Genomic DNA, 14298 nt, shown 5'->3' on the forward strand with positions numbered 1-14298 from the left:
GTTATAACCCTTGAACTTTGCCCAGGAAGGGTCCAAAGCAGGACCGAGACCCGTCTCTCTTCAGGTGAGGGCAGGACACAAACCAAGACTTCCACCTGGCTTTCTGCCCAGAGCCGCTCCAAGCCAGGGCTCTGTGAACATGTATTCATCGGCCTCCCTGCCCAACTGTCAGTCCCAGGGGAGGGCTAAGCTTGGGAGCTGCAGAGAAAACCAATTTTTCTCTCCATGCAGGCTGATGAGACACAAATTTACACAGGACACAATACAAGGTACTTTAACTGTGCCGGTTCAGCAACTCCAGCAGGCCTGCACTCCTTAAGCTCCTGGACGCCTCTAGACCTGCTTTGCTAACCCCTACCTTTCTCTCAAAGAGGCCTGCATTCAACTCTGGCCCGTTTCTTTAAAAGTTCCCATGGGAAAGGGGCTGATCCAAGATCCCTGATGAGGTCATTGCTTTCTACTTCTCTTGGTTAAGGCTGGCCTTTCTGTCCTTGGAAGACCTAGGAACAGCCTTTATCTCTTTTCTCTGACCTTTCAATTGATCTGTGGCCATAAAGAGTGGACCTGGACATGGTCCCCAAGGCTGCCCACTCCCACTCCCTTGTCAGGGGAAGAAAATTAACTCTGAGTCACGGGGCCCTGCCATCTTCTGCCCTCCACGCCTCACCTTTTCTGGAACCAGAGGAGGCCGAGGACCCCGCCGATGCCCATCTCCTCCTTGAAGACCTCAGTGATGGGCATGCCCGCGTAGATGAGCTCCTGTCCTCGCTCATCACAGATGCTGGTCATGAACGAGGCAGGTTTGCGGATCAAGCCCAGCTCCTGAGCAGAGATGGGGGCAGAGGCAAGCAGGGCTGTGGTGACCACAGAGATTTTCCCACAACAGCCCCACTGTCTGTGCCCAGAACCAGTGTCCCAGGCAGGTCTCAAATTCTGGCGGCCAAGCAACGGCTCTCAAAGTCCTCCCAAGAAGGAAACGCAAAAGCCCTTTTATTAGATCATGTGGGGCATAGAAAATAGGAGCAGTCACGCCATGGCACCCACTCAGCCTGGGCACTGTTGCTGGTCTTTACCAAGCGTTTGCGGGCCCAGGCAGTTCGCTAAGCTGTTGAAATCCAGGGGTTCATTTTAACCTCACAAACAGAGTAACCAGCCCCAGGTCGCCTGGCTAAGAAATGGAAGAATGAATCCCAAGGGACGATTTTTAAAATACTCTACACACAGCTACCAGTCCCCCAGCAAAACAATGAGGAGCATGGCTGGGAAAATGGGGAATCCCCTCAACACGTCCTTTCCCTGGGGGAGGGGACTGAGCTCCTGAATCCTCCGTTTCCAGAGTTGGGGCACAACAGGGGTAGCATCAGCTAACTCTGTCCAAGCCCATTTCTTCAATTATCCCTTGTGAACTTAAGACATGCTTTTAAGTTATGTTTTAATAGAAGCAACATGAATACATCCTCCTTTTTAAAGATCCACACTAGAACAGCTACAATCATGTTGCCTTTGACCTCCACCCCATCTTGGTTTTCTGCCTTCGTGTTTCTTAGTTTAGTGGACATCTTTCTGGACCTTTCTTTCTCCACTTTTATTTACACGCATAGACACGTGGAGAAGAGACAACGGTGTTTTGAGTACCTACATTTTTCATAATCATAATATAAATACTGTCCTATAATGTGCTGGTCACTCAATGAATCTGAGCTCTGCACATGTCAGCACATATGTAGATCTAGTTCATTCCTTTTAACTACTGTAGAGTATCCCCTCGTATGACAATCCTACAGGTTGGCCATTCCTCCACTGATGACCATCAACTAGAAAAATATTCTTGAACAAGTGTGTGTACGCAAGCATTTCCTTGAAGGAGCTTTCCAGACTTGGAACGGCCGGGCCATAAGGTAGGAGTGCTGTTAAATTGGATTGACATTACCCAACTGCCTTTCACAAAGGCTGTGTCAATTCCACTCTCGCCACCAATGAATGAATGTAGCAGCCTCCTCACGCCCATACAAACAACGTATCAGAGAACCGTTTTTTTTTTTCTTTGCTGACCTGTAGAGCAAAATTGGTGTCACAGCTTCTACTTTGGTTTTTTTATAGAGTGAAGTTGAGCATCTCTTTATGTTGAAAGGACATCTCCTATCCATTTTTCTAATGGGTACTGGTCTTTTAAAAATTGATTTTCTAGGGACTTCCCTGGTGGCACAGTGGTTAAGAATCCACCTGTCAGTGCAGGGGACACGGGTTCCATCCCTGGTCCAGGAAGATCCCACATGCTGTAGAGCAAGTAAGCCCGTGTGCCACAGCTACTAAGCCTGTGCTCTAGAGCCCGCGAGCCACAACTACTGAGCCTGCGCTCTAGAGCCCACGAGCCACAACTACTGAGCCCGTGTGCCACAACTACTGAAGCCCGTGCGCCTAGAGCCTGTGCTCCACAAGAGAAGCCACCGCAATGAGAAGCTCGCGCACTGCAACGAAGAGTAGCCCCCGCTCGCCGCAATTAGAGAAAGCCCGCGTGCAGCAACGAAGACCCAACGCAGCCAAAAATAAGTGATTTATAAATTGTTTTTTCTAAAAAATTGATTTCTAAGAGTTCTTGTATATAAGAAAATTTGCTCTTTATCTATGCCCCCGCCTTAGACAAGTAGCCTGAAATCTATTAGCAGGTGCAAACAGCTCTAGAGGACATCGTCTGTCCCCAGCCCCCGTTCCCAGGTCAGGCCACACAGCTGTGGGGGATACACGCCGCCCCTTGCCCTCCTGGGCCCTGCATTTGTTTCACCTGCTGGTCAAAAGGGGCCACCTCACAAGCTCCAGTGCACCTTGCCCACACAGTCAGGGACACACGTGGCACCTACCCTGGCCCAAGAGTAGTCCATGGGCACCGTCGGAGGCGGCACCTCCTGAGCAGGTATGATGACCCCTCTGGCCACGAGATCCTCGTATACGGACCTGGAAGGCAGGGGAAGGGGAGAAGAAAAGACCATGTGGATTTTATTCTTCTGGGCTCTTTAAGCTGCCCCACGAACGCTCCTCCCTCTTACCCCAGAGTTTCCCAGCTCTGTATCCCCTCCTGTCGGCAGTTACCAGGTGGATTCCCGAGAACTAAACGAAAACAGGTTCTAGCCAAGGCCTGCCCCACCGTCTCTGAATGGGGCTTTAGAGAAGGCTGAGAATCTGGAGGCCATGGAAGGCCAGAGGGAAGGAACGGGAAGAGACAATAGCTTATCTAGCAGCTCTTTATCAATTGGTTTGAGATGACATTTTCTAATGTTTCTATGCCCTTCTCTCATTTATGGCCCGCCAACTAGGTAGGCTCAGAAACCGAATGTTTTTAACACCAGTCTGAACAGCACGTAACTGCTGCTTCTAGAAACAAAACAAAATGAAAGCCAAAAAGAAAGGATTTTGCACCATCCGTAGAGCTGCCTTAGACACCTGAGAGGGTCCAGGAATATCAGACACCTATATTTTGGAGAGGGTGCTGTCCTCGGGAGGGAATGGGAAAGGGACAGGGAGGTGGCATGCTCCACCAGCTCCGCGTACTGGATGATCTCTCCAAGCTCATCGAAGCTCCGGGGCACAAACACTCCAGCCTCCTTCAAAGCCTGGTTTTTGGCTACTGCAGTTTCAGAAGCCTGGTTGGCACAAGCTCCAGCGTGGCCGAACTGTACCTGGAAGGCAAAGGAGAACGGCTTTACCAGGCCTGTTAATCCCCCGAAAGAGAGGACAAAGGCTCCATGGACCATCGGCACTGATTATAGGCCGGACCCCACTCAGTGCTCTACGTGGATCACTTCAAGCCTCCAGAAGGCTCACTAAATAGGCACGATGGCTGACTCTCATTCACAGATGAGAACCTGAGGCAGCAAGCAGTTCAAGGGCTTACTCAAGGTCACACAGCTGGTGCACTACAGCCAGGACACCAAGCCTGGCGCCCAACTCCACAAACACCTTCATCTGGCTTCCCGTGGGGCACTTGTTGGGGTGGGGGTAGGGAGACAGAGAACAGCCATTAGTTTCGAGCAACTGTGAGAAGTTACAAACCGCCAACCTTAGCTAAGCTGAGCTTATAGGCATGATCTGACTGTCCTGCGCATACTTTGTATAAAGGATGTGCCCTTATTAAGCAAAACAGAACACCAGAAGGTATCATTAAAAATACAAATGGGGCTTCCCTGGTGGCGCAGTGGTTGAGAGTCCGCCTGCCGATGCAGGGGACACGGGTTCGAGCCCTGGTCCAGGAAGATCCCACATGCCGCAGAACAACTAAGCCCGTGCGCCACAGCTACTGAGCCTGCGTGCCACAACTACTGAAGCCCGCGCGCCTAGTGCCCATGACCAGCAACAGGAGAAGCCACCACAATGAGAAGCCCGCGCACCGCCACGAAGAGTAGCCCCCGTTCGCCGCAACTAGAGAAAGTCTGTGTGCAGCAACGAGTACCCAACGCAGCCAAAAACAAGTAAATAAATTAATTAACAACAACAACAACAAATTTCCAGCTTCTTTTAAAAAGTCAGATTTTGGGCTTCCCTGGTGGTGCAGTGGTTGAGAGTCCGCCTGCCGATGCAGGGGACACGGGTTCGTGCCCCGGTCTGGGAGGATCCCACGTGCCGTGAAGCGGCTGGGCCCGTGAGCCATGGCCGCTGAGCCTGCGCGTCCGGAGCCTGTGCTCCGCAACGGGAGAGGCTGCAGCAGTGAGAGGCCCGCGTACCGCAAAAAAAAAAGTCAGATTTTGCACCATTTGGCCTGTACTGTATTCCTACTTAGCAACAATCACAGGGAGCCAATTAGCGATTGCCCCTTCCACCTGAGCATGAACTAAGATTAAACTATAAACACAATAGAATATGGAGGGGTAACTGGTTATGGGGAGTGAGAGGGAAGAGAAAACCAATCAGAAGAGCTACGTGTTACCTGTTGTCTCTGATTAAGCAACAAGGAAAAGGAATTAACCTAATGAAACGTGGTATAAAACCCTGATTAGGGCAGGTGTGGTGGGTAATCATAACAATACCTTCCCTGTTTAAATAACACTGTGTCCAGGCACTTTTCTAAGAGCTTTACAAATGTCATCATTCAGTAGCTACGACTGTTTCCTCTCAACAAGGAAATGGAAGCACAGAGGGGTAGAGTCACTTGCCCAAAGTCACACAGGTAGTACGTGGTAGCATTTGAACAAGGCAATGTGGCCTCTCACCGTGCTCTTTAGCACGACATAGAACAAAAGGGGCTGAAGTGTTGAAAAGGTTAGGAGCCGCTGCTCCAGTTAGCGAGGCTTGAAGACACATGCTTCAAAGTGGGTTCCCAATGCCTTCTTTGTAGGATTTAATCTGCATGGGTGGACGGGGTGGGAAGGAGGTTCCGTACTCACATAAACTTAGAAAACACTGTGTCCAAGGAAGTTGAGCAAGTGTAACTCAGGTTTCTCAAAGCTAACACTAAAGCTTTTAGAAGGGAGAGAGATGATATTGCATGTTCATAATTTACAGAAGCTTCCCGCTGTTTGCTTTTGTTTTGGGGACCACTGCTACAGGACCAGTGTTGTGTGAAAATGCCACCTTACCACTGTCCCCTTGTCTCTACCCCCATAGCCCAGTTCTCAGTTCAGTTTCCCCGAGGCACTGAACAGAGGATGTTACCTATCTCACCTCCTCTATAGGGCAGAAAGCTCTGCAAGGTCATATGACCTGTTCAAGAAATCAAAAAGCACTTACTAGCTGGCCTGTCAAGGTACTATTCTACATTTGTATATCCTTGAAACTACACAAAGAAAGTTGTTAAAAAAACGAATCAAAAAGCAAAAGTAAAACACCTTGAGGACCTGCCCTACCCACGGGGAGATGATGAGCACCTGGCCAGAAACAGAAGAGCAGGGTCCTTGCCCTCTAGGAGGTGCCCTCAGCATAATGGGAGTGGGGAGGTGGGGGGCTCTTGTAAAGCAGAGCTGGTGAAGAGAAACCCTGGAGGGAAGGGGGGAATTATTTTTGGCTGTTGTGGTGGAGGGGAGAGCAGCCGTGAAGAAAGAGAATCAGGAAGAGCTTCATGGAACAGGTGTGTTGAAGAATGGAAATGAGTATTTGCTAAGACCTGTATGTGGCAGACCTTTACAATTACCTTCTTATGTAAGTCAGGCAACAATCCCGAATCATCCCCTTTTTACAGCTCAGGAAACTGAGGTACAGAGAGGCTAAACGACTTGCCCCAGTCACACAGATCCACCAAGAGCTGATTCTCAAGCCTGTGAGAGTGGAGCTCAGCCCTGGACGATGGGCAGGATTCTGTGACCCGCTCCCTCCCGTTTCACTTACTTAGAAAACAGATACACACACGTACACAGTTCATAGTTACACCAGATGGATCCTATGATAAGCATTTATCGCACCCTGCCCCTTCTTAGAGTCAACATAACCTGAACTCTATGTCGACATCTCAAAATCCACCTCATTCTTCTCCTGCTTGGTTTCCAATTACGTGACCGTGCCATGAGGACACAGTCCCCTCCCGACCAGCATTTAGGGTGTTTCCTTTTCTTGCCATCACAACACTGCAGTGAGCATCCTTGTACACATACCTTGAAATATTTTTGCACGCAGACCCACAGAGTAAATTTGCAGGAATGGAACTGCTGGTTCAAAAGAGAGGTGCATTTTACAACCGGACAAAATACTGCCACTTGGAGGTGGGCAGGACTCTGAAGGGGAAAGGCAAGCCATCCAGGGGGAAAGGATAGGGTGACAGGCTAACTCGAAGAATTGAGGGTTTAAGCGTAGGGATTATCATTGCTGCAGGAATCCTTGATGGCCAAGTTTTATTTCATATACACAGAGCAGAGGTCAAGGCCTTACACTCAGAGCCTGCTCAGCTACTGATGAACTGATGGGTGACAGGTGGTTGTTTCCTCGGTTTCATCCTCACCGGGTGGGCCATCTTCGAGATAGAGGATTGTCTAAGCTGGACCACAGGGGCTGAGGTCTGGCCGATCCCTCCCAGCAGGAGTCCGACAGCTCAGAGCTTTTCTATCTAACATCCACTACAGGCTGTACTTACTTCTGCCCACAGGCACTGTCACAGGCATCCGGTCATGTTAACACACACAGAGGTTTTCTTCTACAGCTTCTCCGCGTGCAGAACTTCCCACCACTGCCCTCCCCAGCTCTGAGCCTAGGGTGTGTCCTCTCCCTCCCAGGCCTCCCTCTCGCTCAGCAAACTCCTCCTTATTCCTTAAGGAGCGGTTCATCTTCTCCAGGAAGCCACCTCAACTCCTCCAGGCAGTAAATTGCTCCTACTCTGAGAAGGGACTCAGAGCCTTGTTCTGGCCTTAATCTGGCTATGAGTTTGTCTCTTCCAACTGGATTTTAGCTTCTAGAGAGCAGGGCCCCAGCTGGACCTTGTAGGAACCAAGCAGGTAATAAACGTTTATCGAAGGAACCAGCTGCTTCATAAGACGACCACACGGCTCCCCGCAGACGCCCCCTCTCTCGGCCTCCCTGCCCAGCAGGTACCTGTCATGGCTATACCTCGGAGGAGAACATGGTGGCACAGGTCCCGATGCACCAGGAGACCACGGGCTTGGTGATGCGGCCCTCCTTGATGCCCCGGCAGATCTTATATTCCTCTGTGCCTCCTATCTGCCAGAGAACAGGGAACAAGAAAAAGCCCCCAAGTCAGTGGAGCCCATTCTGAATTGCACCTAGAGCAGCAATGCAGCAGGAAATCTGTCCCACATCAGGTAGGGGCCAAGGTCATCAGGTGTCCCGAGTTAGAACTTGGCTAGAAAATGAGGGGACATGGGCTTTGGCCTGGAAGATTGAGATTAGATGCAAGGAGGAATTTTTAAAGGGCAGTGGGTATCCTCGGAGAGTCCCCGGAACTCCCCTTTCCTGATCTAAGGGTATGAGATAATTTAGGACCAGACCAGATCAGGGGCACAAGTAAGAGAGGCTCTTTGACTCCAGCTATCCACTGCCCACCAGGGACAGACTGGGGCCAGCCAGTGAAAGCTTCTCCTCTGCTGGCACTGAAATATCTTGTGCCACCGAGAGGCAAGAACTTCTCTCCTAGGAACAAACACGGCAGTGTTAACAGTGGCAGCCTCTAAGCCCCAGTGTCTAGGGAGTAGGATTACCAGGGACTGTCACTTTCAGTTACAGATAACCAAAATGCGTGAATTTTTTAAAAACTAAAATCATCGTTACTTTTATAATCAGAAAAAAATTTTTTTTTACTTTAACAATCAAGTAACCTTTTCTTTTTTAATTGAAGTATAGCTGATTTACGATGTTGTGTCAATCTCCGCTGTAAAACCATTTTTTAAAAATAACTCACCTCTCCAAGAACCACAATCATTTTGACTCCTGGAGTGTCCTGGTAACGTAACACATGATCCATGAACGTTGAGCCGGGGTACCTGGTGAGAGCAGGGAGGATATTCATGATCAGGAGAGTCGGTGAGGTGAGGTGTGTGTACCGGTGTGGGAAGCACACCTGTACTAAGAACACTGTGGGGTTTTTTGTGGGTGTGGATGCCCAGTGAGGGGCCAGAGATGCCTTAGGAATAATGGGGGAGGGGGAGGTAGTAAATGGGGCACAAGGGAAGGGAAGGAAGAGGAAGTAGTGAGCCCAGAGGAGTTCATACGGCAGTAAGAGATGCCTCGAGAGCACATGTGGGGTGATTTTAAAATATGTCCACAAGTTCTTTGAAAAACGTGGAAACTCATGCCTCTCCTCCTGAATTTGGGTCGAGTTTAATGATTAGCTTCTAAGGAACAAAATATGGAGGAAGTCATTCTGTAACATTGACTTCCAAGGCGGGGTCATAAAAAAATTGCTTCTGGCCAGCGCTCTCCCCTGAATCGCTCGCTCTAGGGGAAGCCAGCCGCCAAGTCTTGAGGACTCTCAGCAGCCTGTGCAGAAGCCCACAGAGAAGAACCACCTGCCAGCCACGTGGATGGGCCACCTCCAGCGTGCCACATCTGACCGCCTCAATAGAGAGCCCACCTGCCAGAACTACGCAACTGAGCCCTGAATCCTACCGCACAAGAACCAGGAGGATACACGTTTATTGTTGTTTGTAGCCACTTTGTTTTGGGGTGACTTTTTCCATACAAAGCAAAAGATAATTAATACAATGTACCAAGCTATATCCTAAGCGACTGCCAGAAGGTCTATGTATAAGCCAAAATATTTTTTTAAATTTTCTACTGTCACATGAGTTTGCAAAAGAGTTGTTTAAGGCCAAGTAGGCTTCAGAACTACAAGGTCCTTGTAGATCTTCGAGTGCTTCTGATATGCTCAGGGGCATTTAAATCCCAAGAGGACGGTATAACTGGCAGCAGTGCCCGGACTCGTCTGACCCAGAGCCTTTTGTCAGGGAGCACCTGGGGACTAGAGGTCCCAAGACCACCTCCCTGAAGACCTCAGTGAAAGTCCCTTCTCACGCAGTTGTTCCATGTGAAATGACTTGGCGGAGCCAGAAAGGCTTGACAAGGTGACTCACTCTCCCAACACCTTTTGCTTTCTGAGCCGAGCAGTTGCAGTAGTGACAGCAGTGGGAACGGTAAACAGTAATGGCTAACATTTATTACGGCAGTAAGTGCCAGGCATTGCTCTAAGACATTACTCAACTGATGACCTACTGATTACTGTTCTTACTAACAAAAATAACGAGGACACTACCTGTGAAACAATAAGAAATATGTGCATGTCTCTGCTCCCAGTTACTGACACGGAGCTCTGAAAACCCTTGTAATCTCCTGAGTGACCAGGGGTGCTAGGAGCATCGTTTGTTCTGATATTTGGTCTTTGACACCGGTTCCTGACGCAGCCCTCCTAAAAACTTTGTAATTTCCTTAGTCATGGGGATGATAGGAGTGTCTTTTGTTCTCATGAGGCAACTCTTGGAGGGCTCCTGCGGTGTGTTCACCTGAGAAGGCGGGGAAGCTCCTCGCACCCAACATGCCTTGCCCTATGCACCTCTTCCATCTGGCTGTTCCTGAGTTGCATCCTTTTGTAATAAGCCGGTAAGCTAGTGAGCAAAGTTTTCCTGAGTTCTGTGAGCCCTTCTAGCAAATTATCGAACTCGAGGAGGGGGTCATGGGAGCCTCTGATTTATAGCCGGTGGTCAGAAGTACCAGAGGGCTGGACTTGTGACTGACATATGAAGTTGGGGGCACTCCTATGGGACTGAGCCCTGAACCTGTGGGACCTGGCGCTATGATGCCATCTTGAAGTAGAGTGTCAGAATTGAACTGAATTGTAGGACCTCCAGTTGCTATCTGCAGAGAATCAGAGAACTGCTTGGTGTGGGAAAATCTGGCCACATTTGTGGCCAGAAGTATGAGTATGGTAGTGAGTAAAGGAACAGTTTTTCCTTTCACTCTTATTAACTACAACTAGCACTGAGTACTAATTAAGCACCAGGCCCTGTGTTAGTCTCATTTAATCCTCCAACAACCCCAGGAGGTAGAGATTATGACCTTACCCGTTTGCTACGTAAGGATGATGGCGGTCTAGGGAGGGTTGGAAACCTGCCCAGGATTGCCCCCACCCCGCCCCCCCAAACAGGGAAACTGGGATTTGAACCCCCAGGGTCTGATTTCAAAATGAGCCCTTCTAAGCACCGCACCCTGCTGCCACCCTCCGGCCACAGCTCAGACAACAAAGGGAATTACCCGCAAAGCCCGAACACCTTTTAAAACACCTTCCTGTGTTTTTCTATGTATTTTCTGATCTTATGCTCATGTTGGTCCTGAGACAGAGAAGAGATGCCCCACTTTATGGACTTAAGCAACATCCCTGTGTGCATGGAGCTCAGCGGTGGGCGGTGAGCAGAGATAGAGGACTTAGAGCCCTGTCCCTCAGCTGATCACCTGTCCCCGCCGATGGCCACGCCCTCGTAGACGCCATCCGTGGTCCGAGAGATGATATTGTTGAGCTCGTTGGACATGCCGCCCGAACGCGAGACATAGGCCACGCTGCCGGGGCGGTACAGCTTGGAGGCCAGGATGTTGTCCAGCATCCCGCCCGTGTTCCCGATCTTAAAGCACCCGGGCTTGATGCCACCAACCTGCAGGGGCGGAAACCGCGGTCAGGGAGGAGGGCGGGCTGATTGACCATAGAGCTCAGGGGGTGGTCACAGAGCCCGGGATTACCTGCCCAGCCCACCCTGGCCAGCACCTGCATGTCGGGGTTCCTGCTGAGGAAGACTCTCTTCTCCCCATCAAGAGACATCACACAGAAAAAAGGGAGCCTTATTGGTAAAACGTGGCTTACGACTGCAGATTTGGAGGTGTACACTCAGGGTTAGGTCGCCTCTTCTGCTCCAAAAGGGCAACAGCACCCAGTAAAAGTGTCTGATGCAAGTGTGCACCTCTGCTCAAGATCACCCTCTGTCTCCAAGATGAAAGGTCCCTTGCTTAGCTCAAAAAGCTTACACTTGAGGACATGGGGAGGGGGAAGGGTAAGCTGGGACGAAGTGAGAGAGTGGCATGGACATATATACACTACTAAATGTAAAACAGACAGCTAGTGGGAAGCAGCCGCATAGCACAGGGAGATCAGCTCGGTGCTTTGTGTCCACCTAGAGGGGTGGGATAGGGAGGGTGGGAGGGAGATGCAAGAGGGAGGGGATATGGGGATATATGTATACGTACAGCTGATTCACTTTGTGAAACAGCAGAAACACACCATTGTAAAGCAAGTATACTCCAATAAAGATGTTAAAAAAAATTCTTAGCTTCAGCCAAATTTTTAAGGCAACAACTAAATAAAAACAAACAACAAAAACAAAAAAACATTCACGGGGCCATTTTTTCTTATGTAAAGGCCTTTGGGTCAAAAGTAAGGTCCCTAGGTAGATTTTTCTTTGGTTTACAGTTGAAGGAATAATCAAAGACCATGCTATGGTTGTCTGAGGGTGGACACTTAAAAAAATCTTGTTAGCCCCTCGAAAAAACTGTAAAGGTGATATGGTCTGCGGAGAGAGCCCTTTAAAAAATTAACTAGAAGCGGACAGGGAATTCCCTTGCGGTCCAGTGGTTAGGACTCAGCACTTCCACTGCCAGGGCCTGGGCTCGATTCCTGGTTGGGGCACTAGGATCCTGTAGGCCGCAAGGCACAGCCAGAAAAAAATATTTAACTGGAAATGGACAGCCTGACTTTCAACAGGTACTCTCAATCTTTTCAAACTAGATGGGAGACAGAAGAGTCAGCAATGAGCTTCCTACGGGCCCAGAAGTGGAAGGGACGCTCACGGTGGCAGGTCCAATGATGGTCACTCCCTTCTGCTCTGCCTTCTTGATCAGCTTCCTCGTGAGGGCCTCGGGGATGCCTTCAGCTATGATGGCGATGGTCCGGATCTAGGGCACGAGGATAGTCCCTTCCCGTTATCATTTCACCATCTGAGATGTCGAGGCAGTGACCATTCCAGAACCCATCTCCCAGGAGTAATGATAACAATATGCACCCCCTTCTTCCCACAGGCCTCTGTTCCTACCCTGCTCATTCAACCCTCCCCACAAAGAGAGGCACCCAAAACTGCGCTCCATTGGTTAACACCACAGTGAGTCAGTAACCAAGTGGAACAAATGTTTCTGAAAACTTGCTGTAGTCAAAACTGTTATATTCTCACCTATCCAAAAACTCATGAGACTCAGCCCCACCTGTTTCCCACCTGTCCAGGTGCCGGATCATAAAGCAGCTATCTAGGGCTATCCCTGCTGTGCCCTCTGAGGCTCTGACTCTACATCCCCACAGGACAAAACCTTGATAGAAACAAGCTGCTTCCACACTTGGACCAGAGAGTGGGCTGAGGGAGAAGCCAGAGGGGGTGGGGGTGGGGGGGTGGGAAATATCCAAGGCAAACTTTTTCTATAAAGGACCAGATAGTGTTTTGGGGTCTGTTGGTCATGTGGTCTCTGTGGTAACGACTAAATTTTGCCTCTGCAGCATAGAAGCAGCCACGGACAATATGTAAATGAGTGAGCACGGCTGTGTTCCAATAAAACTTTATTTACAATAGGCAGGGGGCTGGGTTTGGCCCTTGCACTGTAGTTCACCAACCTCTGTTCTAAACTAGAAAAGCCACTCATTTTTAGCAGGTGTGTTTTCTTTTTTGCTTCATCGAGATATCAAAACAAGTTTACTCCAGTCATAAACTGAAGTAAGCCAGTCTGGGATCGGACAATAATTTTGAACAGAAAAGTCAGTATCTTAATCCCTAAGGGCTCTTACAAATCAGTAAGAAAAAAGATAAACACCTCAACAGAGAAAAAGGAGGTGAGGCCATGTCACAGAATGCAAATGGCCAATACATATTTTCGAAGCTCATCTTAGTTAATAATCAAAGATATGCAAATTAAATAGAGTGCCTATCATTTTGTCAAGTATATACGTCCTTTACGTCCAAGCGTTCAGTGTTGGCAAGGGTACAGAGAAACAGGCATTCTCAAACTAGTGATGGGAGTTTACATCCCCAGTTCTGGACTTTTCTGGAGGGCCCCTGGGCAGGATGGATCAAAGGCTTTCAAATCTGCGCATTCTGATGTAGCAGTTTTACGCTGGGGAAACAATTAAGGATATATGCTCATCATGAGACTTGAAAAAGCAAAAATGATGTCGCTGGTAAGTATTGACGTGGAAAGAGTCGCTGAAGGATTATAAAATAGATACAGCGTTATTCCATTTGCTCAAACCTAGAAAAAGGTGTGAATAAGGATGTACTCAAACGTCAGCAACCATATTTCTGGGAAATGAGACCTGAGGTATTTACCCTCTTCTTCTTACTATCAGCATTTAATTCTTTTCTATAATAAATACGTAACAATTTTACAATAAGTAAAAAAAGTGCTTTTGATCCTGTTTTGAAAGCCAGTCTCAGCACAGAGAGGACCTGGTGGAGGCAGACGACCCCGGACTGACTCTCTGCCAGCCCGGGTAAGCAGCCCACCAGCCCTTGGTGACCACCTTGCCTCCTGAAGATCAGGTCTCCAACCACCATCCCCCAAATCACTGGCCAGTCCCGAGTCCCAAGGCCTTTGTCGCAGCGGACGCCATTCAGGGTGCCCCTGCCTCCCGTCCCAGGGCGCAGTGAGCTACCTGTGCGTGATTCATGGTCTCGATGGTGCTGTCATAGGCTGAGCGCAGGGAGGCAAAGCTGATCAGCACATCCACCTCCGGGTGCTTCTTCATGGCATCAGCCATGTTCTTGAAGACGGGGATCAGGATCTCCTTGTGACCCCAGTAAAACTTCTGTTTGTGGTCCCCGCTGTGAGGAAGGCAGAGGAGGGGTCAGGACA

At 49.3% G+C, this 14298-nt stretch overlaps 1 protein-coding gene across 2 annotated transcripts in view; it reads right to left on the bottom strand.

Moving 5' to 3' along the window:
• ACLY (ATP citrate lyase) overlaps positions 1–14298 on the bottom strand; it is a 42401-nt gene that overhangs the window by 5520 nt on the left and 22583 nt on the right. For both annotated transcript variants that reach the window (XM_029211518.1, XM_029211517.1), the window contains 8 exons: positions 14099–14267; positions 12256–12360; positions 10873–11069; positions 8330–8411; positions 7522–7632; positions 3547–3674; positions 2859–2952; positions 668–822 (listed from right to left, as the gene is read on the bottom strand). In XM_029211518.1, the coding sequence (XP_029067351.1) occupies positions 668–822; positions 2859–2952; positions 3547–3674; positions 7522–7632; positions 8330–8411; positions 10873–11069; positions 12256–12360; positions 14099–14267 (1041 nt within the window). The remainder of the gene's footprint in view (positions 1–667; positions 823–2858; positions 2953–3546; positions 3675–7521; positions 7633–8329; positions 8412–10872; positions 11070–12255; positions 12361–14098; positions 14268–14298) is intronic.

Source organism: Monodon monoceros, unplaced genomic scaffold (genome assembly GCF_005190385.1).
Source record: "Monodon monoceros isolate NGI ecotype Baffin Bay Population unplaced genomic scaffold, NGI_Narwhal_1 Super_Scaffold_9, whole genome shotgun sequence".
NCBI classification, from domain to species: domain Eukaryota; kingdom Metazoa; phylum Chordata; class Mammalia; order Artiodactyla; family Monodontidae; genus Monodon; species Monodon monoceros.